The sequence below is a fragment of the Hyalella azteca genome, unplaced genomic scaffold, assembly GCF_000764305.2.
Source record: "Hyalella azteca isolate HAZT.00-mixed unplaced genomic scaffold, Hazt_2.0.2 contig11415, whole genome shotgun sequence".
NCBI classification, from domain to species: domain Eukaryota; kingdom Metazoa; phylum Arthropoda; class Malacostraca; order Amphipoda; family Hyalellidae; genus Hyalella; species Hyalella azteca.
Window position 1 is genome coordinate 386571 of NW_025941414.1, and position 25316 is coordinate 411886.

Sequence of the window (25316 nt, forward strand, 5' to 3'; positions counted from 1 at the left end):
GAAGCTATAATGAACATGGGCGACGAAAAACGAAGAAAATGTTTAAATACTTCCTCGGAATGATTTCATTCTATCATCGATTCGTTAGACTTTTCCAATTTCACTGGCCCTCTTATGGATTGGCTGAGGTAAGATGTATAAGAACCTCTGCATTGGTCAAGCGAAACGGAATCACGTTTCGAACAGCTCTTACTTTTAAGCCTGTACTGAAATTATCAAAACCAACCAGGCCTTCCGCTGTACCTACCAAAACTTCTAATAATTCAGTTGGTTGCGTACTTCTTCATTATCGTGATGACATCCCTCACCCAACATTCTACAGTAGCAGGACGCTATTGGATAGAGAAAAACGCGACTCGAAATTAGAGTGAGAATGACTGTCTGTTGTGTCCGGTATCAATAAGTTCAAATACTACCTGTTAGGTAGCTCATTAATTCTCTAAGTTGATCACAATCCATTGATCTATTCAAATAAACAAAAAGGCAGTAACGCCTGTCCGGTGTACTGAACTCTCATCCTTCAACCTTATAAATTTCGTTCAGTCCATATCCCAGGGGCCAAGGATCTTGGAGCTTTCATGTTTAATAGGCTAGAAAAGTAAGAAACCCTAGCGAATGTTTCGCTAGTGTGATTGTTAGATTTTGTATTTTCCGTGTTGTAGTCGATTTTCTCGATGTATTTCTGCTAAGCATGCATGGATTATCCATGTTGGGTCAGTATTTTGATGGAGCGCCATTCATTTATCACCGCTTTAAAGTTAGATAGTCAGGTGCGTTGATTATAATTATTAATTATTTTTTTGCGAAATAATTATGAGCAGGACATCAGTAAGGTAATTGATGTGTCGCAGTATACGCCATATATCAAGCAAGCCCATCCTTTAGTTGTAAGCAAAGCCAAGAAAGGCGTGGAGGCAGTAGACATCTCTCATGATCACGCTGATTTGAATTAAGGGTAGCTGTTAAGCCCTGATCAAGCCGCCTGCCCTCCAGAGACCTTTGCAGTGATTTCGATAATCCTATATAATTTCCGAATTTGTGAATAACATCAGCATACTTTCCCTATGTAATCAAGATTCCCATTTTTCTATAAGAAGCACTGACATCATCGCCTTTTCATTTCATTTTTTCATCATCGCCTTTTCATTCATTCAAGCACTGACACATCGCCTTTTCGAGGTTGGACGAGATCGTCCAACCTCGTAGCAAATGCCAAACAGACCTACGGTTCTGCGAAGCCGCTTGCTCTTTTAAGCCCCTATATACATATATATACATACAGGTTTCATTGAAGACCAGAGAGTATTTCTTATTGACAATTTTCTTATTTTTCTCGATTCGGCGAATTAGGCTCTTGATAGGAAGTGAAAATCCAAATATCAGGTTTCCAAGGGACATTTTATTATAATTTTACGACGTTTCGAATGCAACTTCATTCATTATCAAGTAGAGGACGAGTTTTGCAACAAGTGACCTTTGTGGAGTGACCAGCGCGTCATTTATCCTCGTAGAGTTTTGTTAAGGGACCTAAAACCCGCCTCCCTTTGAGGAGCTGTCACAAAGTCATTTTTCGACGTACAGGGACGATACTTATACCGTTCGATGCGCAAGAAAACAACCTTTAAGATGAGATAAGCATCTCATCTATCATGAATCTTATTTCTATGTAAAAAAAATCCAGTTTGGAGACATCGTGAAGCATGTTGAAGATGTTGCAGCCTGTACTGCGCCGGCGAGCTGTAGCCGCGCTGCTGCTGGTGGTTGCCGTGTATACGCTTCTGCTGCTCAGAGTTGATCTCCAGCGTCCGCTTTACCCATTAGGTCTGCAGAGTATTGCCTTGATATGCTGTTTGATGTGTGACCATGCAAATGTAACTTTGTCCTGACATAATGTAGCTTACTAAAACTGAATTCAATTAAATATGTTGTGATTCAGATATTACCAAAGGCTAATTGTAAAAGGCTAGGTGATGAACATCAAGCTAGGAATGATCATGTACAGCAAATAATTGTACAACTATTCACGAATCGCCCAATACATAAAGTGGAAAATGTTGCCAAGGTTATTTTATAATTAGCAATAAAAAATAGTCAATTAAGTGGAGAACAATATCTATAGCGTATATGCTTCATTCGAGTATTATTGAAATGTTGCTGCAAGTCAAACTTTTTTTAGGAACGAAATAACGTGTTTATGACTGTGTCCATATACATTTGATTGTGAATTACATGCTTGTAATTCTTCAATCAGAATCACGCAATGACCTGAAAATATCGTCGGAGTTGAAGATTCTGATTGTGGTGTGCAACAGTGAGTACTTATTGAACGCTCGTGCAATAATGAATCAAGGAATTCAATCTTCAATATTTTAGACATAGTCAGATACATAAGCATTGTACTAATTTTCGCAGTATTTTTCTGTAATTGATATTCTTGCACACAAGATCAAAGTAGACCGTGTTTTTAAAAATAATTGTTTTGTGTTTTCATTCTGATACTGATGTAGGACGGTAAAAAATATACCCGTATCCAAGTGATTAGAATTATGTAGAAATGAACTTCAATGGACATATCAACCCAATCACGACTTATTTTGCCCCAATTGTTTGCAATTGAGGGTCAACCCATAGATGCATTGAGGATCGTTTCAAATTCATACCATCAAAATATTTTGTGTCATCAGAATTATTCCAAAACTATGGACTATAAATTTTTCTGAACGATTCAAGAATATAACTAGAGAAGACTGACGGAAAATTCATGAGTCGATCGATCTGCATGGCCTGAACATGTAATTTTCTTCATCAGGCGACTCAAAGGCTCTACTAGACTCATCGGACAGGCAGTTACAGCAAGCCAAAGTCTCCATGAAAGCGGCAGTTTTTCTGTCACGCAGGCGTATTAGGTGAGTCTATAAGTGAAAAGAATGAGTTGCATCAATTCTACAGATTGATTAGTCATTTAATTATGCAATCATGATCTACGATGTATGGACGAGTAACTCATAACAAAATATCTTGTTGACAACGCTGTGCTGCACGATCAAGGAACATTTCTTCAAACTTACACCACCTTATTCGCAGGATTTGTTACATTCCTTTTTCATCTTTTCCCTGGTGTTGGTGTCAAGGAATTTCATTCATTTACTAGATAGAGTGCCATAATTTGGAGTAAAACACTTCTAAAGTCCCAATAATTGTACGGCGCTGACTCCAGTACGAATGGTCCTCAGGTTCCATATCGTGAGCGATTCGCAAGCCGTCTTCGACGAGCTCGTCGCTGCCGCTGAGGCCTGGCCAACGGCCTACAGAGAGAAAACCTCGTTCCAGGTGAGGTTTTGTGTATTAATTCAAAATTATTTATCGTGATTTAATAATTCATTTCATTATATACTTAGGTTTAAAGATATCTCGTAATTCCATACTCATTACTTATTGAAAATTTAATTAAGTTAAGACCTGTGCTCCCTCTACGACATTTAAACGTAAAAGGTGAGAAAAAATATTGGCAGTCAAATTGATTTCATTCTCCGTTCCTTTTTAGTAGATCACCTTGATAAAGCAACTGTATTGATGCTTTTTGTTGGACGAAACATGCCAGTAAACTTATTAAGTTGAACCCCTGCAAAGGAATCGACATACGGAGAAGCTGCAATGGACAATTTATATATTATAGTGGGTGCAAAAAGCATCCAACAAAAAGGGAAAACCTAATTTAATTAAGCTTATTCAACAAAATACCATAAATAAACACTATTCCAACGTAAATTTACATGGGAAATACAAATATCCTAACCAAACAACAATATCATTAAATAATGACTTGATTACGTTTGAAAAGATGATTGACAAGTGATTGCAAAAATATATATATATTTATTAAGTTCAACCTGTAAGTTTCAAAGCCTATCGGGATTTTATTACCACGTTTTTCTTAGCTCGCTTTCGTGTCCCTCTGTCTGTGATGATCAAATCTTGCAATCGATATTTCACCAACTTTCCCGCTAGCTAGCGCTCTGAAACTTTTAGGGAAGCTCAGCTACCGGTAACAATACAGTAATCAATGATTTGTTGCGCGTTTCCAGGCGTATTTTTACCGAACCTTTTTTTTACAGCATCGCACCCAGATAAATACGGGAACAACAATGTATCCCCTCGAATACTATTTTCTTCAGAACTTTGAAAAGAATTTTCTTTTGTGCATTTGCGTGGCCAACTGAAATGAAATGAATATTATGTAGGATGGTTGACCTTTGTGCACTAGTTATAAACTCTAAAGGAACTCACAAGCAGGGGTTGGGAACCTTTAATGCACGTCATCCTCGAGAGGATATTCGTCTTTAGACTGCGTATATCGATGATACGCTTCGTATCATCGATACGTACGTCGAGTCAAGTAAATTGGCTCGCAACAACGTTTTTCATGTGTAGCAACGGACTAAAAAGGAGAAAATAAAATACTTAAAAAGTAAAAAGTAGAAAATAAAATGTATAAAAAAATTTTTTAAAGACCACGTTTTTCATGTGGACTCAAAAGTAGAAAATAATTTTTCGGCAGCTACTGATCTCTGTTTGCTTTCATTCTCTTGGTCTTTTGTATTTCAGTTAAAATATTTTACAACATCTAAAACGAAAAACGTGGGGGCGCATATATATTTAATTGTTTGGTGATTACTTGATATGATGAATATGATGGTTCATTGAACATTTGATAAGTGTATTGCTGATATAATTCGAAATAGTGGTTGAATTCAAAATTGAAATTAAGGCATGCCTAAATGAAGATGCGCCCCACGTTTTTCGTTTTAGATGTTGTAAAATATTTTAACTGAAATACAAAAGACCAAGAGAATGAAAGCAAACAGAGATCAGTAGCTGCCGAAAAATTATTTTCTACTTTTGAGTCCACATGAAAAACGTGGTCTTTAAAAATTTTTTTATACATTTTATTTACAACTGTATGAACTTTCACTCGATCTGTCTTTTGACTTCGACAACGTGCTTCTCGGAATCAATCCGAGATCCTACTCCTCTCGGTTGAGTTTTATTAAAATTGTCTAATGTCAGGTTGGTTATTAAAGTTCCCAAAGTTCCGAGTGGTTTAATAAGGACATGCAGAAGGTTCTCTAGTCTGAATCAATGACAAATTGACAAGGGAGGATTTAGAAACGACACACGAAAATATTTCAAAACTTATATACTTAAGGAAATTAACTATCCCAATACAAAACTTTGACACGAGGATACGATTTCATCCCAATTTACGGGCACTGTCTAGCACAAGTTGGGAACAAATTTATGACAAGGCAAGCTGTCCTTTTACAGGGCTATTCCGTTTTAATCAGCCTACTTATTACTGCATATGGGATATTAATGCATGGCAATTGACAAGATCTACGTCCTAAGCTGGAATCTAGGTGAGTGGCACGACGTACCAAGGAAATGATCACGCTAATAGCAGATTGATTCTCTATCCAATAATAACTCTGCCCCCAGTAAATTCCCGACTAGTACTTCACCGAGCTCGGGACGCAGGGAGGTAGTGGTCGGGACGGTGCTTGACGTGGACCATCGGCTTTCTCTTTGTCGGGGGCACCTCTAAGGCAGTGGTCAGAAGGAAGGACATTAAACGAATACAGTTTAAACACTTTACTTATGAACGAGAACTAAGATACTAACATTAATCAAAGGAAGAACAACTTCTGAACAATACAAAGGGCAGGTGAATTACCTCTAAATATAGACACGTGAGCGTGCCTAAGCAAACTAGATAGAAGTAACGACGTGAAGCGTCAACTCTCAACAATACCATGGGTCCTCGTCGGCTTCCTAAAAGCTCACACCAAACACACGGCAGGAGGCACACCTTCGTGCCCCACTCAACTTAGGAAGTTCAAAATTCCCGTGGTAGAGATGGCCGTGGAGGATACCGTGGCGAAGCCCCACGAGGAAAGTAGTAGGCACGTAGTGCTACTAGATGCTAGTTCGACTAGACAGAAGAAATGGCTCCGGAGGTGACATGGTCAGTGACACCATGCAGGCCCACCGGCGTACCTTAACAAAAGGGACATGTTCAATGTCAGGCTGTAGGTGCTGCAGCGCCAGGGCGTTTAAGCGAGCAGACCGTTGGGGCACTGACACTATCAACAAATGAGAATAAAATGTATAAAAAAAAATTTTAAAGACCACGTTTTTCATGTGGACTCAAAAGTAGAAAATAATTTTTCGGCAGCTACTGATCTCTGTTTGCTTTCATTCTCTTGGTCTTTTGTATTTCAGTTAAAATATTTTACAACATCTAAAAACGAAAAACGTGGGGCGAGCATGTTAGGCGGCGGCTCAAAGTCGTGCTGGTCAAACCAATGTAATTTACGTTCTGGAGAAGTCTACAACCTTCTTTGTGGCAGGAATATTTGTTCTGCGTCTTCAATGAAACCTGCATTAAAGAACAGCTTCTGCCAAACTTCACAAATATATACATACATACACGTGAGTTCCAACGTGTATTTCTCACAAGAACAATACTTTAATTTGAAAATTGGGAGCGGCATTTTGGCCAACAATATTGGTAACGGGTTTCGCAAATATCAGGGCTATGTTTCTCGAGTTTGTGCACAACTCATGGTATTTTCTAACTCTATGCATCTATGATCGTTTGATTACAACCCAACGTGAACTTTTTCAGGGAACTAAATTCCCTGATATTATTCATTATTGATAAATCGACTAGGAAATTCACGTTCTTTAAAAATTTCTTAATATGAGTGAGGTAAAAACGAGCTTATTTTGCATTCCCCATTCGAAAAAAATGTATAAAAAAAAATTTTAAAGACCACGTTTTTCATGTAGACTCAGAAGTAGAAAATAATTTTTCGGCAGCTGCTGATCTCTGTTTGCTTTCATTCTCTTGGTCTTTTGTATTTCAGTTAAAATATTTTACAACATCTAAAACTACCGGCTCTTACGGGACAGCTACCTGGAGGGCATTACATATTAAGCCCTGCCCCTTGCATATTACGCCCTGCCCCATATACCGGCTATGAATCCGGCATTTCAACCGGCTTGGCGTTTCCGGGACTTCCGGCCCTTTAACCGGCTATGTGAGAACGGGGCATAAAAGTTTCAGAGCGCTAGCTAGCGGGAAAGTTGGTGAAATATCGATTGCAAGATTTGATCATCACAGACAGAGGGACACGAAAGCGAGCTTAGAAAAACGTGGTAAAAACATGAAATATTGCAACTAGCAATCAACATATTGCTCGCGCAAATACATTTCAGAAGCCTACAAAGGCCAGACCTAGCCGCAAGTGAAAACGCCAGGCGATTAAAATCACATCCACAATTATTTAAGCAACCCTTCCTAATTTTATATTTACCTTAATAATTAAAAAAAATCTAGGCGAATGACTGAACGCGATAATAAACAGAAATTATAACACCAGAGCTAACAAGCTTTTTAGTCTTACGCAACTTACCGGCTAAACAGCAAAACGAGGAGCGGCAAGTGCGCGTTCCTCCACGACTGAGATAGCAGAGCGGCAAGTTTGCCGGCACGCATGACGTGACGTGTAAGTTTAGCGGAAAGTAAATTTATAGCGAGCTTTCCCTCACACTCTTCTGCAGATCGGCGTTGTTTCGTTCCCTGGCAACGGTGCAGATTGGCGTCGTTCCGCCCTTTTTCTCCGAGCTTGTGACCGTAAAAATGTGACCGGGAATGTAGGTTGTCGTGCTTCTTCCGAAGACGATGAAAGCTCTCCTTGTCGGCGTATCGGTTTCTCCGCTGTACAGGGTGTCCCAAAAAAAACGATACCCAACTTTGAATGGCTGTAACTCGAAAAGTAATAGAGTTAAAAAAATTTGAAAGGGCAGAATTTGTTCCCTATGTTCTTCTCCATCTCTCCACCAAAAATCAGACAGACCGATGTAGCCATAAGCGTTTGATAGAACTTTCAGTGACATGTGCTAAAATCGTGCTTGCGCAAAGTTTTAGTAAGATCATTATGCATAATCATTACGTTGTCTTGGCATGTTTTCTTTTCGCTGTTTTATTTTTTAGCGCATTTTCTCATTTATGAAAAAATGCACTATTGTGCTGGCCATGTCCGTCTGTCCGTCCGTCATTCTGCCCGTCTGTCTGTCCGTCCGTGACTTCATGTTTTCGTCGACGAGAAAATGCGCTCTCTGTCACTCACTGCAGTGAGTACTGAGTTACATTATTGGTATCTTTGGTGAGACAAAAACAAGGCAATCTTTGGTTAGAGACAATCTTTGGTTTTGAAATTCTCTCTCACCAAAGATTGCCATGATTGTCTCTCACCAAAGATTGCCATGATTGTCTCTCACCAAAGATTGCCATGATTGTGTCTCACCAAAGATTGCCATGATTGTGTCTCACCAAAGATTGTCATGATTGCCTCTCACCAAAGATTGCCATGATTGTCTCTCACCAAAGATTGTCATAATTGTGTCTCACCAAAGATTGTCATGATTGCTTCTCACCAAAGATTGTCATGATTGCCTCTCACCAAAGATTGCCATGTTTCTGTCTCACCAAAGATACAAAAACTGGAACTCGGTACTCACTGCAGTGAGTGACAGAGAGCGCATTTTCTCGCCGACGAAAACATGAAGTCACGGACGGACAGACAGACGGACAGACGGGCGGACAGACAGACGGACATGGCGAGCACAATAGTGCATTTTTTTCATAAATGAGAAAATGAACTAAAAATCAAACAGCGAAAAGAAAACATGTCAAGACAACGTAATGAGTATGCAAAATGATCTTACTAAAACTTTGCGCAAGCACGATTTTGGCACGTCACTGAAAGTTCTATCAAACGCTTATGGCTACATCGATCTGTCTGATTTTTGGTGGAGAGATGCAGAAAAACATAGGAAACAAATCCTGACCTTCCAAAATTTTTTAACTCAATTACTTTTCGAGTTACAGCCATTCAAAGTTGGGTATCGTTTTTTTTGGGACACCCTGTATATGCGCTCAAATATGACGTTCGGTTTTCTTCTTTGTTGCTAATTCCATAGATGTACGTATATCGATTTCTTCTCTGTAGTTATTCCCTCAATACTTATATATATATATATATATAATTCTTCACCGTCACTGTCCTTTACACTCCACTGCTTATGACCACCAACTTGATCACTCAACCGTTAATCTTCAAATCAACCACACTTGAGAGCCTCGAACACGAGACTTCCTCACAAGACGTCGCTGCCGGTACTCACTACTCACTCACCACTCTCTCTCACTCCCTGATTGAATCTGAACGCCGCTAGCTCCTACCTCGTCCCTTATATAGCCCAGTTCGCAACCCGCGTGAGGCGTCGCTTGCTTTTTCCCTGGACGACCCGAGTTTTTCCCCTATTCCCTACTCGTCGTACATACTATTATCACATCCTTTAATATCCTATCACATTATCCTACAGCTCGACCGTAATGACCACGTTGCTCTTTATCAATATATTATTTTCCCCACATCTCTACCCAATGCGACCTAGGCTTTATGTATATTATCTACGGATATATATAATCTTATTCCTAATCAGACTTCAAAATTGCAATTTTGTAAAAGTGAAGGTTCGAAAAGTATCCATCATATAGTAAACAAATTTACTCAATGCTTCGTCATGTGACCTTTTGCAGTCAAAACTGCTTATAACTGATTGGAATACTTGTTGACAAGATTAACAAATATGCTAATAGGAATTTTAGCTCCCTCTTCCTTGCATATTTCTTTCAATTGGATAAGATTTCTTGCATCTCTCACTTGTACCTTCAATTTCCATTCCCGCCACAGATTTGCAATCGGATTGAGGTGATTGGCTTGGCCATTCCAATAACTCAGCATTTCCCTCCCCTTAAACTATGCTAGAGTTTCCCTAGCCGTGTGCATTTGGGTCATTGTCTTGATGGAATATCCAAACTCTAAGTAGGTTCAATTATTCGGCTGGCTTCACGAGACATCTCTCAAGAATGCCCCGTTACACATCGGAGTTCATCCTTCCTTCTGTAGTTTCCAATTCCCAGGGCCTGCAAAAGAGAAACAACCCCAAAGCATTATGCTGCCACCACCAAACTTCACTGTTGGCACGGTATTCTTCGGCTGAAGCACAGAGTAGATCCCAAAAATGAGATGATTCCACTCACGGTCACCAAGAAAAACCCCTCTCTCGAAGGAAATTTATGTAAAGAACCGCCGGAACTTTGCTAAAGAACACGTGAGTGAACTTTCAAGCTTTCAGTTCCGACCAAACAACTCAATTTTAGTCTCATCTGAGAGATGAGACTAAAATTGAGTTGTTTGGTCGGAACTGTGTCAGTCGTATTTGGAGACAGAAGAACTCTGCGTTTCATCCGTAAAATACCGTCCCAACAGTGAAGTATCGGGGCATTCTTGAGAGATGTCTCGTAAAGTCAGCCGAAAAATTGAACCTTCCTCGAGGTTGGATATTCCAACAAAACAATGACCCTAAGCACACGGCAACTCTATCAAAATTTTGCGGGTAGTTAGCTTCTGAATTAAAGACGCCTTCAGCTCGCCCAGCACGTAAATTAGCGGCTCTTATATGTCTGCATTACGCTCTTGTTGTAAGAGTGAAATAAGCGTCCGATTAGAATCCGGTCTCAGTCCGAGTGAGGTTGGAGTTTTCGTAGGGCGCGCGCATTTGGCACCTGAGAGCTTCGGCAGAGACACGGCCGAATCAGAAAAGTGCTTTAAAAAATGCCCCTCTCTTCCCCCCCCACCCAATTGGGGGTGATGGAGGGGGCATTTGATCCCTCATGTAATGGGAGAAAGGGAGGGGACATTTGAATCGCTGTACGCGTACGTTTTATGTATGTGCAGACCCGACTGAAACATAAAAAATGTATCACCGTGGCACAATGAAGCAAATGGCAAGAAAACACGAATTTGAACCGGGAGAAATATCACTTAATACAACTTTCAACCCAGTATGGAATTATAGAGGGATATTAAACTAACCAGTAGAAATAGCCTATTGGAAAGCAGGACCTGAAAGCTTGGAAAGGCCAGGAATTTTCTACTTTCAGTTCATTATATACATATCTTATTCCTTTCCAGCTGTGATTGGTTGATGGGATTGTGATGTGATCTCCTTTCCAGCTGTGATTGGTTGATGGGATTGTGATGTCATCCTTTCCAGCTGTGGTTGGTTGTGTCCAAAAGCCCCGCCCCAAATATGGTATGTTTACACCAGTACTGGTTAACTTAATACTTAAAGTAACTTGACTTAATACTTGACTTAATCATTATTCATTACAATTAAAAGGCCTGGAAAATGTTTAAAAAATCTATTGCAAAGAAAAATAAAAAAAATCAATCAAACAAGATACAACTAAATAATTCCATAACAAATCTGAGGTACTACTCCATTGAAACAGTTTGTCCACTTTTGATCCCCTTTGCCTTTATGTTAAGTCACCTGGCAGAGCTTCCCACCTTGGGGTGGAAAGTTTTTTATAAATGAACTTCTATTCCTAGAATTCCACCCTGTTTAAATTTCAACCCCACGTTTCCACATTACCCACAACAATCTCTAATATTTACCAGAAGACAAGATTCTACTACATTGCCCAAACAAAACAATCTTCAACATTCACTAGCACTCGACAATCAACATTCTCCAATATTCAACACCGCTCAATATTATCCCACATCGAAACATTCTAACACATTCACCGGCAGAGCAAAACATTCTCTCACCGTACCCAGTATTAACTACATCACTAAACATATTTTGATGAGCATTCTTCCGCAATAATCATTTAAATAAGTCCTAAACGTTATCCCAAAATATTTGCAAACAATAGACTAGTGTATCTACAGGAACCAGACGGATGAAACCATTTGTAAAATTTTAACCATTTCAACATAGCGCAAATTCAAAATGGTAGCTAATTTCTGTGTTTCTACTTACGAAATACATAAAATTTTATTACTTGTTCACGATAATGCAATTCAAGGCGAGACGACACCCGCGTGCATTCACATACTGTGTAATTTGCCATCGATTAGTTTTCTTACGGCACGTCACTCGTATGTCCGGTCTATCGAACTGATTTGCACGACACTATAAACTTCTGCCTACAGTGGTAGTAAAGAAGAAGAGATCAATTGCTACCGTCGAAATTCCACTTGGAATTTGTGATCTTCCTAACATTGCCATGTTCAATGGAAAGTTCGGAAATTTATCCTATATCAATATATATAATTTTTCGAAAATAACCAATTCATAATACTTCGATTTCACTCTGGTACCAAGCCCGATGATACAACGAAAAAAGCATATAATTGCAAAAAACGAGCAACTTGGTTGGAGCGTGGGTCGACCTTGCCCCGAAACAGCCACAGTACCAGTGTGGTCCGCTGCGGTCTCTTAGTTACTTACGAGTTATTCGTTGTATTTTTTTTTTTGTACGCATTTTTTCGCAACGGCTCTGTGACTGCCTGACGGGTGAAGACTAAACCCAACCATGCAGTCGAACTCTTGACTGAACTGGCATTTCCACATAAGGATCCAGCTTTTTAGATGAATTAGAAATTAGAGCCTGAAGTATTTGGACACGAGCAGCTAAAATAACACGCTATACTTCAGGATAAAAATTTCCATTACTGCCAGCTCCCAAATCTTTGAAGCTCAACTGAGTTGTCTAGAATACCGGCATCATGGCGCCATGCCGACTATTCACGCGGTGCCGGTGTCATGATTTTCATTGAACTCCACTTAAGAACCATTGTAGAGGAAAACTAAGAAATTTGTAGTTTCAAACAATATTCAGCTTATAAAATCTTTTATTTTTAAGTCTAATACTTCACAAGATCACTTTTCCCACTACGATTACATGATTGAAATGAGCAACGTTCGCCGTTCAACATGTGATCATCACTATAGTACCACTAGCGAAGTGCCGCGGGGCGGCGGCCGCCGGCGAAACAAACGAAATTACGAACGTCTAGCGTCTTGTACGCGTCAACTCACTCCCTCTAGCTGCATCGCATTGAACAGGAATAATATTTAAACATTTAACGAATCTAGCAACAAATTTTGCCCTGCGAACACGATCGAGTAACTATGGGGAACACGAACCGTAAAGTATGGACCAGTTTGTCATCGATGTCGTTTGAACTAATGACTAAACTTTTTTTTAATTCGTTCAAAAAGTAGTCAGGTGCCTGAACAGAGTTGGAAATTTTGCATGACACTCACGCCCAGTAACGCCCAGTAACGGCCATTGAATAAAACGATCATAATTCGCTGGTGGAATTATTTAAACCGCAGCAAAATATGATACAATTTTGAACCTCACCTGAAAATATTGAAATTTTGGAGACCTTATTTGAAGAATCGAAAGTACATGGTTCAATAACTGTCATCAGGTAATGCACTGTCACCACAATATCAAGCAGTTTCATCCCAAATCATAGCGACCTGAACATTTAATAAAAGACTTCTATGGCCCTGAATGAAAAAGCCGAACGTTCATCTGTTGCTTCTCTGACAATTACCAGCTTATATATGTATTAGTTAACTGTGTTATGATATGGATTTGAAATTTATCTATTGGAGCTACAAGCATTAATTTTTTACTGTCACGTACTTATCAAGTATTTTTCTCCTCTAGCACCCCTAAATCACATATTCTAAATCACATATTTTTAAATATAGCAAAATAAATTGAGATATTTTTGTCCTATAATTAATGAAATTACTATCTAACTGCTACGTAAGCTCAAAAAATTGATAAAGTCAATTCTGATTTCGTATCATCGTATGCTGTAACTAACGTACGCGTGTACGTACATCGACGCCATTCCATGAGCGGGTGAAGGTCATGGTTCGCTCAAATACTAGCGTCTGACATGAGACAGCCTGGCTAGCTGCTCATTTTAGTTATGTTACGCAGATTCAGCCCAACAAGCAATCGACTCTCGCAATTAGCTCCTAATTTCGAGCCTAATAAGGTAGATGGCCGATTTGCATCTGATTCTAAGTCGATTCTATGGAATCCCTAGCGACCCTGCATGGAATCTAAAATTAGACTGGGTTAAGGGCAACTCATGCGTGGTTTCAGGAGAGAGAGATTGAGTTATTGGAATGACAAAGCCAATCACCTGACCTCAATCCAATTGAAAATCTGCGGCGGAAATTTAAACTGAGGGTTTAGAGGAGATCGAGAGATTCAGGAAATTTTATTCAATTGAAAGAAATATGCAAGGAAGAATGGGCTCAAATTCATATTAGCATATGTTTTAATCTTATGAACATGTATTCCAATCGGTTAGAAGCAGTTTTGTCTGCTAAAGGTCATACAACAAAGTATTGAGTAATTTTGTTTACTCTGAGTTGGATACTTTTTGAACCTCGACTTTTGCACAATTACAATCATTAAGTCAACATATAATGATATTTTTATTTTGATATAATATTCGTATTTCCCGTGTAAATTTAGATTAGAATAGTGTTTGTTTATGTTATTTTTTTAATAATCTTTATTTAAATAAGGTTTTCCCTTTGTGTCCGTTACTTTTTTCACCCACTGTACATCATAACCAAACATTTTCAGTTCGTGGCTTCGTGGTACCCGCCGGAGCACGAGGACATGAAAGGCCTCTTCCGCCCCTGTTCGTCTCAGCGACTCTTCCTGCTGCACCTGCTGCCGGAGGAGTCCGCCGTCCTCTACATGGACAGCGATGTCATCTTCCTGCGCCCGCCTGAAGAGTTCTGGCAAATTTTTCACGAGTTCGACGAGAAACAGTTTGCTGCGGCTGCTGTCTATGTCGGTTCTTACCATCACATACCAAAGGTTGCGTACATATGAAAATAGTCATTAATATTTATAACATTTTCACTACGCCAAAATGCTTAAGGAACGAGTTTTTCCCTTCATGCGAAAGCGTGCACAGATTCTACAATTTTGTGTGTAATCGAATGTGTGTAAAATCGATACGATAATTTTGTCTGAGTTGTTGAACTTTGGAGACAATTTAGGAACGTGTGTAGATGTGCCTGAACTTCCCGGTGCAAATATCAGAAATATAACGTGGAAGAATCTACTTAAAAACACGATATGATAAATTATAGCCAACAGTACAATATTATTTCATAACTTTTATGATTGAGCTAATTCGTCCTTCCGAATTTCCCTTCAAAATAAATTGTGAGCAACAAGGCATAACACTTGTGTGAACTTGTCACAGCAACATAAACACTTGTGATTAATATGACAAGGGCTGCTTATCCTTTTCATGAAACACAGGACGTGCGTTACAGCGATGTGGGGTTCAACGCGGGTTTGATGTTGTATAACCTCACCCGCATGAGGCAGTTCCCGGCGGGCTGGGAGGACCAAGTGCTCAACATCACGGCCGAGTACCACAGTAAATTCAAGTACGGCGATCAAGATATACTCAACATCTTTTTCGGCAAGGTGAAGTTCACAAATAATGATGATTTTAGGTTAAGATTTATCGATAATGCCAAGTGGTGTGATATTATGCATCAGGAAAATGCAGAACATTAGTGACATCACTGACATGAATGTGGATTCGTGATTATGAATGAAAAATACGAGTTATGATAATTATCTATGTTACATGGGAATGGAGCGCATTTTCCAGTCACGGCGCAATTCGTTGTACACTTCCTGATACGAAGTTTCACATCATCTATTTGATGATGGTGTGAGTTATATTATAGGAAGGCGTGTAGTGAGACACTGCGCTGATAGCTATTTACGGGTTAGTGAGCAAAAACATAATTAAAACTTCTGCATATACCTCCGGAGCTTTTAAATTATGATTTTTACTAAGTATGTCATCGTCTGGAATCTAAGTCATTCAGAATAATTGTTGCAATACAGTTCAGGTCTCACTTTCGCCCCTTGGGATGTGAATGGAACTTACGAAGTTTTTACTGCAAATTGGACATCATTCCCGTCTGCCCTGAAATGTTGAACTGTGGTGCAAAGGCGGTCCACGGAACAGCGGCATCATTTTACTCGCCCGGAAAATTGATGGTGAGCTCAAGACTTTATCTACTTCAAGTTTTATAGTTATAAGTTGATCCAATGATGAAATGAGGCAACAATACACAGTAATAAAGCAGCAAATTATTCTAATTCCAGGATTTACTTGATTAAATTCACGAATGAATCAACTCTTTCAGAATGGGAATAATTCCGTGTTTATATATAAAAATTGTAATTTCAATAGAATTCAGAGAGATTAGGCGTCATTTATTCGAAGAATGTTTTTTCTCGTATAACGGTAATTCTTTTAAATAAAAAGGTTAGGTTTTTTGCGTTTGTCTTGCGAGGAGAGACAACCGCACACTATATAGCGGTTGTTTCAGCAACAAAGGGTCTATTGGCAGACGCTTAATTTATAATAGCATAATAACATCTGTTGTCTTGGATCTATAAAGAGAACGTTATTCAACTGCATATTTAGGCACCATTTTAATAATTATCGCAGTTGTCGGAATTTTTTTCGGAGATTTTTTTGATAATCTGTTGATATTTATTTTATAATCTTTCCCATTGTTGACAATTTAATTAGACAAATCATGTTACCAGTTTAATATAAAACATTCAAGAATATCTTGATTAGAAGATTAATGACTATTCGTGATTATCGTTTTAACCTTTTATCATTTACAGACATTCTTCGAAACGTGGAAGGCGATGAAAATGACGCAGTCCATCGCTGAATTCCAAGCAGAATTGAGAACAAATTTGGCCGCCACAAAACCTAAAGATAAATTTGGCTGTCACGGACGTGACTACATCGACCGAATTCTTTCACAACAACTAATTTCGAATGATGTTTCTTAGACGGATAATCGCTAGCAGCGAACGCTCAGATATTCACCCATGATTATAAACAAACGGATTATTAACAAGCAGTATACTTAATACACTTCACATTGTGCGTTATAGGAGCTGAAAGATTGCTTGATCTACTTCCCCTTTATCCGTAGCCGAATAAAGTCAACTGAACGATTCGCAATTTTCACTTTAAACGTTCAATGATTATACCTTTGTATTCTTATCCTAACCGGTTTGAAGCAGGTTATTGGCCATATAATTACTTATATAGAACTTAAATATCTTACGAATATCAGAAATCAACATTATGAAACAATTGTTTGATGTGTTAAAAAGAAGTTATCGTTGATGTGGGAGCGCAGCCGTGCACCACCAATTTTGTGCAGCAATAAGCCCTGAATCGAACGCCTTGGATCTCTCCGGACATCCACCAATCAGCCGTGAACCACTCGGCTTTGTCCTCCGGCCTTGCATAGAACCTGCCGTGCACCACCAGGTCGTGGATCGAATATGACTCCCGGGCATCGTTAAATAACGTAATTTTACGTTCACCGCATCTGAGGTTAGATGTCAGATAGCATAGTTCTGTTGCAAAATTCATCGTCCTGCAACAAGTGGCCCTTCGACCGAGGGCTGGTTCGACGCACGGCCTAGATACGGACGGCTTGAAGTGATGAATTAAGGCTACGTTCCGGAAGGCAGGAATCATGATGGTCCATTACATCCAGGGCAGTGGTGGTCTTTGACAGGCGACCCAGTGATGTTTTCCTTCAACCTTCTATTTGCGGAGTGATTATTGTGTAAAACTTGTTTCGATTGATTTATACAAAAGATTACTGTATTTGTTTGTTGGTGTTAGAAATTATTACTAGTACAGCAAGCCTTAAGGTTGATAGTCAAGTCAACAGCTAAAAACGACAGCTACTCATAAATAGGCTGTGAAAAAACCAACCGTAATTTGTACCTCACTGATATGTGAGAGTAAACGATAGGTAGCAAAGCCCAGGGATAATTATTATGATAAATAACGGAGAAATTTAAAATCAAGTTGTGGACCACATCTCGATCTGTGTGACGCTTGGCACTTGCCGGGAGGACGATTTGAAATTTAATCGATTTTTATTTGTGCGAGGCTAATAACATATTTATATCGTCCGGTGTATCATTAGTTTCATATACCTCGACCTGCATGTTTTGTTACAAAGCTAAGTAGCATAGATAGAAGATTACATAAATAATTCATCCCTTCAGTGATTTGATGAAATTCATTGCATGATATTTTTTACGCAAGTATTTTCACTAATTACGTCTTTTCGTTTAAAGTAAACTGCATGATATTAGTTCAACCACAGCTTGCGTAAAGTTTCATTTAATTTTGTTTTCCAATTTAATTTGGAAAACATAAATTTTCAACGAAGAGTTTGATTTTTAGGATTCCGCTTGAGAAAAGAATTAATATTTGCTCCGTTATTAAGTCTAACTGCCTAGTGATGACATCTGCCAAATTTCGGACCGGTTCAATATCATATTTTTATAACACCGTTTAATGTCTGTGAAGCGCACTTGAATTTAAGATGATAATTTAGTGCCTAGAATAACTTTTTTGAGAGTTTGACTAAGAAATATTTCATCTGATATTTCCTAAATTTGAATCGCCATCGAGGAACTGTATTTATCAATGAATAGCTTAAAAGCAGTTGTCTGAAAACGTTTCTTTTTCTTACAAAATGTCTGATGTTATTTTTTTTATTAGCTATGACATTCAGTGGCTGTATAATCCAAGGGAATTTAAAGCGCGCATGAATGGTGTGTACAATTTGTAATCACTGAAATAATTTTTGAAATGAAAAACTAGTAATCGTCTACACGACGAAAGTGGCGATGGATTTAAAACTTGATGTCAGTAACTCATTTGCTTCTCACGTTTCATTGAATTCTGAGTATAAATGAGAAGGAACCAGGCTCCTCTCAGCAAGTTTAACTTTGTCGCTGAATTTGAAACAATTGCACGCACATTTTCTGACGAATATGAATTAAGTTAATGACGTGATAAGGACTGACGTCATTAAAAAAGAGCCCTTGATTTTTAGCTGGCAATTTCATAAAGGAGAAATCGTTCTGGATATTTCGATATGCGTTAAATGCCGGCTCAATTATAATTGCACCTGCTCCACCTTTTTATCCTAGTAAATTATCACAAAATTTCTATCATTGCCGAGTTCTAACCGATTAAAATTTATTCACATTTGTGAATACGCGTGTAGAGCAGAGTAGGTCGTGAGGCACATTAGCCGCCATCTAGTTTTATTTCTTGTGTTCGGAAGTGATGTTCTTCGACCGTAAAGTTCGATGCGATCCTGAAATTGTTTTACATCTCAGGGGCGACTGAGAAAATAAATAAGGTATAATTCAAAATAAAATCACCCCTCAAACATTTTAATTCCATTAGATGGCCGGGAGTGCATTAATTCAATAAATTAAGTAAAAGTTTCATGATTCATAGAAATTAACTAGGAGTCGCTTCATAAGCTTTTGATCGTGCATTGAAACAGAATTTTCCGTGCTCATTTATTAAGCGCTACCTGAAGATCGGGATACGTGACTAAGGTCGTGACTCATGAAGGATAAGTAAGACACAGCTGTCTAGATAACATATCTGGATATACCGGGTGGTCATATAAAAGCGTTACGATACAGGTAGAAGCTACGGCGTCGACCGTAAAATCGGAGAACTCAACCGACGCGTTGCTCTAACTAGGGTTCCCAGACCTTATATGGACTTCGGCTTCCGCCCACAACTAAGGTCATGATCGCGTGATCTGTCACGTGATGTCTTCCAGATGCTGACTCGTTTCTAGTACTGTTCCATCAATCTCTATCAGGTCAAGTGAATAATACGTCCCAATTACATATGATCTAATCATATAATATAATTATAATGATATAATGAGACGCCAGATTCACAGCGGACACCCCCCCCCCCAGCAGGCATTCGGCGGTTGAATCAACTACCTATTACGACGTTGAGATCGGGGTTAAAGGAGGTTTAGAATGAAAATTGAAGCAACATCTTTCATTAAACGTCGTACTGACGTTACAATGCAACGTTGAATCAATGTTGCTACTACGACGTTGCTGCAACGTTGAATTCTATGGTTGAATCGACGTTGAAAAACCTATCTATTACGACGTTGAGATCGCGGTGAAAAGAGGTTTAAAATGAAAATTTAAGCAACGTCTCTCATGAAACGTCGTACTGACGTTACAATGCAACGTTGAATCAATGTTACTACTACGACATTGCTGCAGTTGAAGTGTTCATTGCTGCAGTGAAGTTGAATCAACGTTGAAGAACCAACCTGTTTTTCGTCCGTAGCAGGATTCGAGCCCGGGATCGCTGGAGACTGCGCGACGCCATATATAGCAACCTTGACCGCGGCAGCTCGCGTGCATGAGCAGTAAAATAAGCTAAAGAATTGTTCGACTCCTTGAAAATTGAAATGCATTCTCTGGTCATTAATCGTTCGCTTATATATATGTATTTTATTCATTGTCGGTGTGATAACAATAGTTCCATGCTGGTAAATAGCTAAACATTAAACGTACCGATATCGACCATTTTTCAACATTGAAATAAGATTGTTTTACGTCCGTTCTAGCTTTGGTCAAATTTCGACGTTGATCGGACGCTTAACAATAAATAAACATTCAACGTACCAATATCGACGTTGTTTCAACGTTGAAATAAGGCTGTTTTACGTCTGTTCTAATTTTGGTCAGATTTCGACGTTGATATGACGTTTAATTTTGGTTGTTCAACATTTCAACCCGAAATCAACCAATAATCAACGTTGTTTCAACGTCAGATGCCTGCTGGGCCTTTTTCTGGAAGATCGTCCCCTATCATATATGGACACAAAATCAAGTAAACACCTTATTCAATACCTCCGGTCAGAGTCTTATCTCATACCTTGAAAATACAGTTATGAAGGTTGTAACAGTAATATAAGGATAACGGTTCCTTAATTCACTTAATAGTATTAAAAAAAATGGAGTATGGCACTTTTAAGAGACAAGAACAAGTCCATATCCAACGCAATTTGAAAGAAATCCCAACTGGTAATATTGCAAACACCTTGTGGTATATAACGCCGCGTTCCTCCATTCATCGGATTATTGTCCTCGTGACACATAAGCTGATTAATCTGCCGACTCAGCGTCTAAAGCAAGCTCTCAGTGACACCGTGGACTCATAGCTAAGTAGGTCTGCTTGTAAACAAAGTTATGAATTATTAAATTCATACGCCATCAACGCAGTTGAAAGTTGTTATGACTTTGTATTACTCCTATCTTGATCATTCATTCCCTCTCTCTCTCTAGAGAAAATTATTACAACAATTTCCATTGTAAAATTTACACACTGAATACATTAGCGTACGGCGGGAATGCAATTATAATCCATACCTACCTTCGAATATCAAAATAATGAGAGCATCATAAATCTTGAATTCAGATTGTAACACTAAATGATAAGGATTAACGCGTTTACAGAGTATTGGAAGAAATATAGATAACCGAATTTTCACCTCAATAGAAACATTTTAAATTGATAATGAAAATTAGATCCACATACTAGGATTGATTCATTCGCTAACACCGAGTCACTTCAATTAGATGCATTAACTTCGAATGAAACACATTTATAACATATTTATTATTGGTGATCTTTCATTAAATCACAGAGAAAATTGCTTGTACAAAAGTCATCATATTTCTCAAAATCTTCAAATAATAATGATATAAACGCATCACAGAAATCAATATTAACATAGGTCTTTTTCATTAATTTTATTACATTGCTAATGCAAATGCCAGCAAAGTAGCAGACATTTTAAATTGACTGATCAATTTGCTACTGCTAATCTAATCGGGATGCTTATTGATTTATAATTAAAAAAAATTCTAAAAATTCTAATCGGGATGCTTATTGATTTATAAGTTAATAACCAGTTAATCATCACTTTTTAACTTGAAATGCAACTCAAATAAAAAAAAACTCAAATCATAAAGTGCAAAACATTAAACATCGTTTATCGTGTAAACGGTGCAAAATTCGATATAAAATCATTTACGATTTAATACAGTTAAAATGAAACTGTTTAATTAAAATAAGAATTATGCGTTCAAATGACGACAACATGTTAATTTCAACCGTGTGAAATATTACATTCGAGTGGTAAACACAGTAATTGTATCAAACCATTTGTCATTCGCAGCGCTTAATTCAAATACAATATAATATTTTTGAACAAACAACATCTCATAAATATTCAACATCGTTCGAATTAGTGGCAAAATGTAGATACATACATGAGCAATTATAGTTACTTTAACAGTAAAGTTGTCAAATTTTAACTTCGATTCGTCACACTTGAATGACCTCAGTGACAAAAATCACCTCTGTCCGATAATGTCACAGTATATCCCAAATAAAATTTAAGGGTGGTGCACCGATGATTAAAGGTGGCGATAGTAGTTTATAGGTGGCGTAACGGTGAGTGGCCAGGTTTGCCAAAAATCGACAATAAAACATCAATAAATCGAAAGGGTGGCGAGTAAAGGTGGCAGTCATCTATGAATCATCGCTGATTTGTAATGTCTGAATAATCGATAGCACATTGCAGGCAAATCTCTTTTAAGCCACTGAAAACCGTTTGCCTACACAATGCACGAAGGTATTTGCCACAGTAATTTATCCAACGTAGAAAGGTGTTATTGGATTGCGGGTCATTCGAGATCAAGACGAAACCATGACTTCGTTTTGTGTGCTTGGCTTTTAAGAATTAGTTATGTTAAGAAAATTTTGCGTGAATTAGGTAGTCACCAATAAAGCTGAGAGAAGCAAGGTGTTCACAAAGTTATTGAACCAAAGTGGAGCCACTGGGCATGTATCAGACTGTTCCTGATATAATTGTCCGAGGAACAATGAAAAAATTTGATTGCAATATATACAGTTTTTCCATACATGACGGCGAATCCAATTTTTCATGTTCACCTGAAATGTTGCGTAAATTTATTAAGAATTTTGCGTATGCACCAACTGGCTGTGTTGGAAATATTGCGATCAATTGAGACTACTTAGTCTATTATTAAGTATAAATTGTATGGGTCGATTAAGTGTGTTCCATTATATTTACAATATTCTCAAGTTGCCCCATTTATCTAAACTCAAAAGGCACGTTGACGTAGTCAACAGCGGCTCCTCTTCCTTGTAAAGCACAGCGGCTCGGCATCATGGGCAGAGAGCGAGAGAGCGACGTGTGAGTAAGCACACGTTCATACCGGTTGGCTTGACGCGCGTCGACGTTGAGCTTCCAACTAATCTTTACCTAGTCGCTAGTCCTGCTTGAAACGTGCTTTCCGGGTAATTTGCTTGTCACAAAAGTATCCTTTTTACGCAGAGGATACGAGTAAAAATTCGGTTATCCATCCTGACTTCGATTGTGAAATTTAATATACAGTCAGATAATTCTTTAGATTTTAGATTAAAGACTAAAATTCTTTAGACTAAAGATTAAGCTATAGAAAAATTGTGACTAGAAGTGGTGCAGGTAGTTCACGTCTGATATTTCAAATAATCGTGTAATATCAATTCCTTACTTCACGTCAGAATATTCTTGGTGAAAATATATCGAATTAAGCCGCTGTCAAAATTGGTGTAATGTTGACATTATGAACTTCGATACTTATAGCATTTTCCCGTAGCCTTTACTCTGAGCTGAACCATCGTTCGTTACGGATAAATGAAGTTTCTTTCAGCGAGTGTTTACTCGAATGTAGTAGCATGTTCAAATAAAATTGGTGATGAAGCCATCTAATCATCACGGTGGTAGCATTAACTTTGCTCATTTGATGAAATTAATATTTGCAATACTTCAGTTAGATCTTTTAAAATTACTCGACTGCCATGGCCTCTCCGATGGCGCAACGGTAGAGGCTCTGCTTCGCGTGTGGGAGACCGGAGTTCGAATCCTGCAGGCAGGGACTTCTTCAAGTCGATTTCTCACGAGGTATGTGTATGATACTCTGATTATATGTTCCTGCTACATGTCTGACATTGTTACGTGTACTGCCATGGTAGATTTGCACACGTAGCACTTAGAATGGTGATTGAGTGATGCAATATCAGTAAATGCAGAAGCATCGGATTTGAAACTAAAGGAAAATTTTTTATTGAATTCATTTTAAAGGTGGCCACTGGTGGCCCATTGATGCGCCACCGGTGCCAATGGGTAGTTATTGATGTACGAAGAGCTTTACGGGTGTGGTGGCCATTGGCAGGTTATAGGTGTGGGATAGGTGGTGCACGCCACCCTTAATTCACTGTATAAATCATATAAGCTCCACCTATGGGGTCCGCCGATAGCCACCATAAAAACATAGGTGCTCCACTCTCAATTTTTATTTGGGATCTTGCATTGACAAGTCTCATCAAGATTGAACTGCATGAATCGCCTTATTGCTATGTATTTTAATTATATCGCTTGTCTAATTTGGAGATCTCACTAATGCCATCGCTGAACATGAAGTCATTTTGCTTACGGACTTTGCGCAAGCTCAGCAAACATTGCTTGCATCGTCATTGAATTCTATGAGCTTAAAGCAATAAGATTCCCGGTAAATTGCGGTCGAATTCTTTAAGTGAATTATGAGATCATTATTCGGCATTAATTCTAAGCAATATGAAATTATCCGAATAGAACATTTCGCACGACATGATAGAGCGCTAGAAAAGTTAATTTATAACTTAACACATTTATCATAATTCCAGATAGATTTATATTCAACTCAAAATAGTCTAACTTTAACAGGTTACTCCAATTGAATCGAAAGGTCATCCATAAATGTTACACTCATCACCAGGGTCGACGAGCAAGCTGCAGCCGTCTCGAACGATGGCGAGCAAATGACCAGATAGCGCCTTAATTCTTCCAGACTAGTGATCTCGCCTTTCAGAGAACCCCTGGCACCAGAAACTCTATAGCAGTGCTGGTAAATGGGAAACTAACAGACTGATATTAACTAACGAGTCCACCACATTTGGCTGTGTGCATTCACGCAGACGAAACGCTCCAATAGCCGATAATGAATTTAGACATTTTAGCTCCCACTTTTGGTGCTTCCGAATTGAGTATTTTATAATCCTTGCATATTTTTGAACAGAGGCTATGCTTGAATGCAACCTTTAGCTCTTATTCAATTGGAATTTTAGATAGATTTTGCTTTTTAGCTTTGTTTTTGTTTGTAAGTTTAGGTTCGAACTTCTATGTTTTTTTTAATTTCGACTCCCAAACGAAAGCAGGATTCCGAAACGTTTTTTTTTTAAGAAATCAGGTAATTTTTGTGAAATTTTCCTTGCTTTTGAGTTTCTAGGAACAGATTTGAG

The 25316-nt window shown here is 38.5% G+C and overlaps 1 protein-coding gene across 1 annotated transcript; it reads left to right on the top strand.

Moving 5' to 3' along the window:
- Positions 1-2815: 2815 nt before the first annotated feature.
- Positions 2816-17168, top strand: LOC108666048 (glucoside xylosyltransferase 2). Its single transcript, XM_018152854.2, has 6 exons — positions 2816-2906; positions 3234-3330; positions 14609-14848; positions 15302-15472; positions 15905-16060; positions 16703-17168. Exons 1-6 carry the CDS (start codon positions 2869-2871, stop codon positions 16874-16876), a joined length of 876 nt encoding a protein of 291 aa, XP_018008343.2. The 5' UTR covers positions 2816-2868; the 3' UTR covers positions 16877-17168.
- The last annotated feature ends 8148 nt before the right edge of the window (positions 17169-25316 follow it).

Coding starts and splice junctions, on each gene's coding strand:
- LOC108666048 (XM_018152854.2), top strand. CDS start 2,869: ATGAAAGCGGCAGTTTTTCTGTCACGCAGGCGTATTAG. Junction 3,331..14,608: donor GAGAGAAAACCTCGTTCCAG/GTGAGGTTTTGT, acceptor AAACATTTTCAG/TTCGTGGCTTCGTGGTACCC. Junction 16,061..16,702: donor ACTCGCCCGGAAAATTGATG/GTGAGCTCAAGA, acceptor TATCATTTACAG/ACATTCTTCGAAACGTGGAA.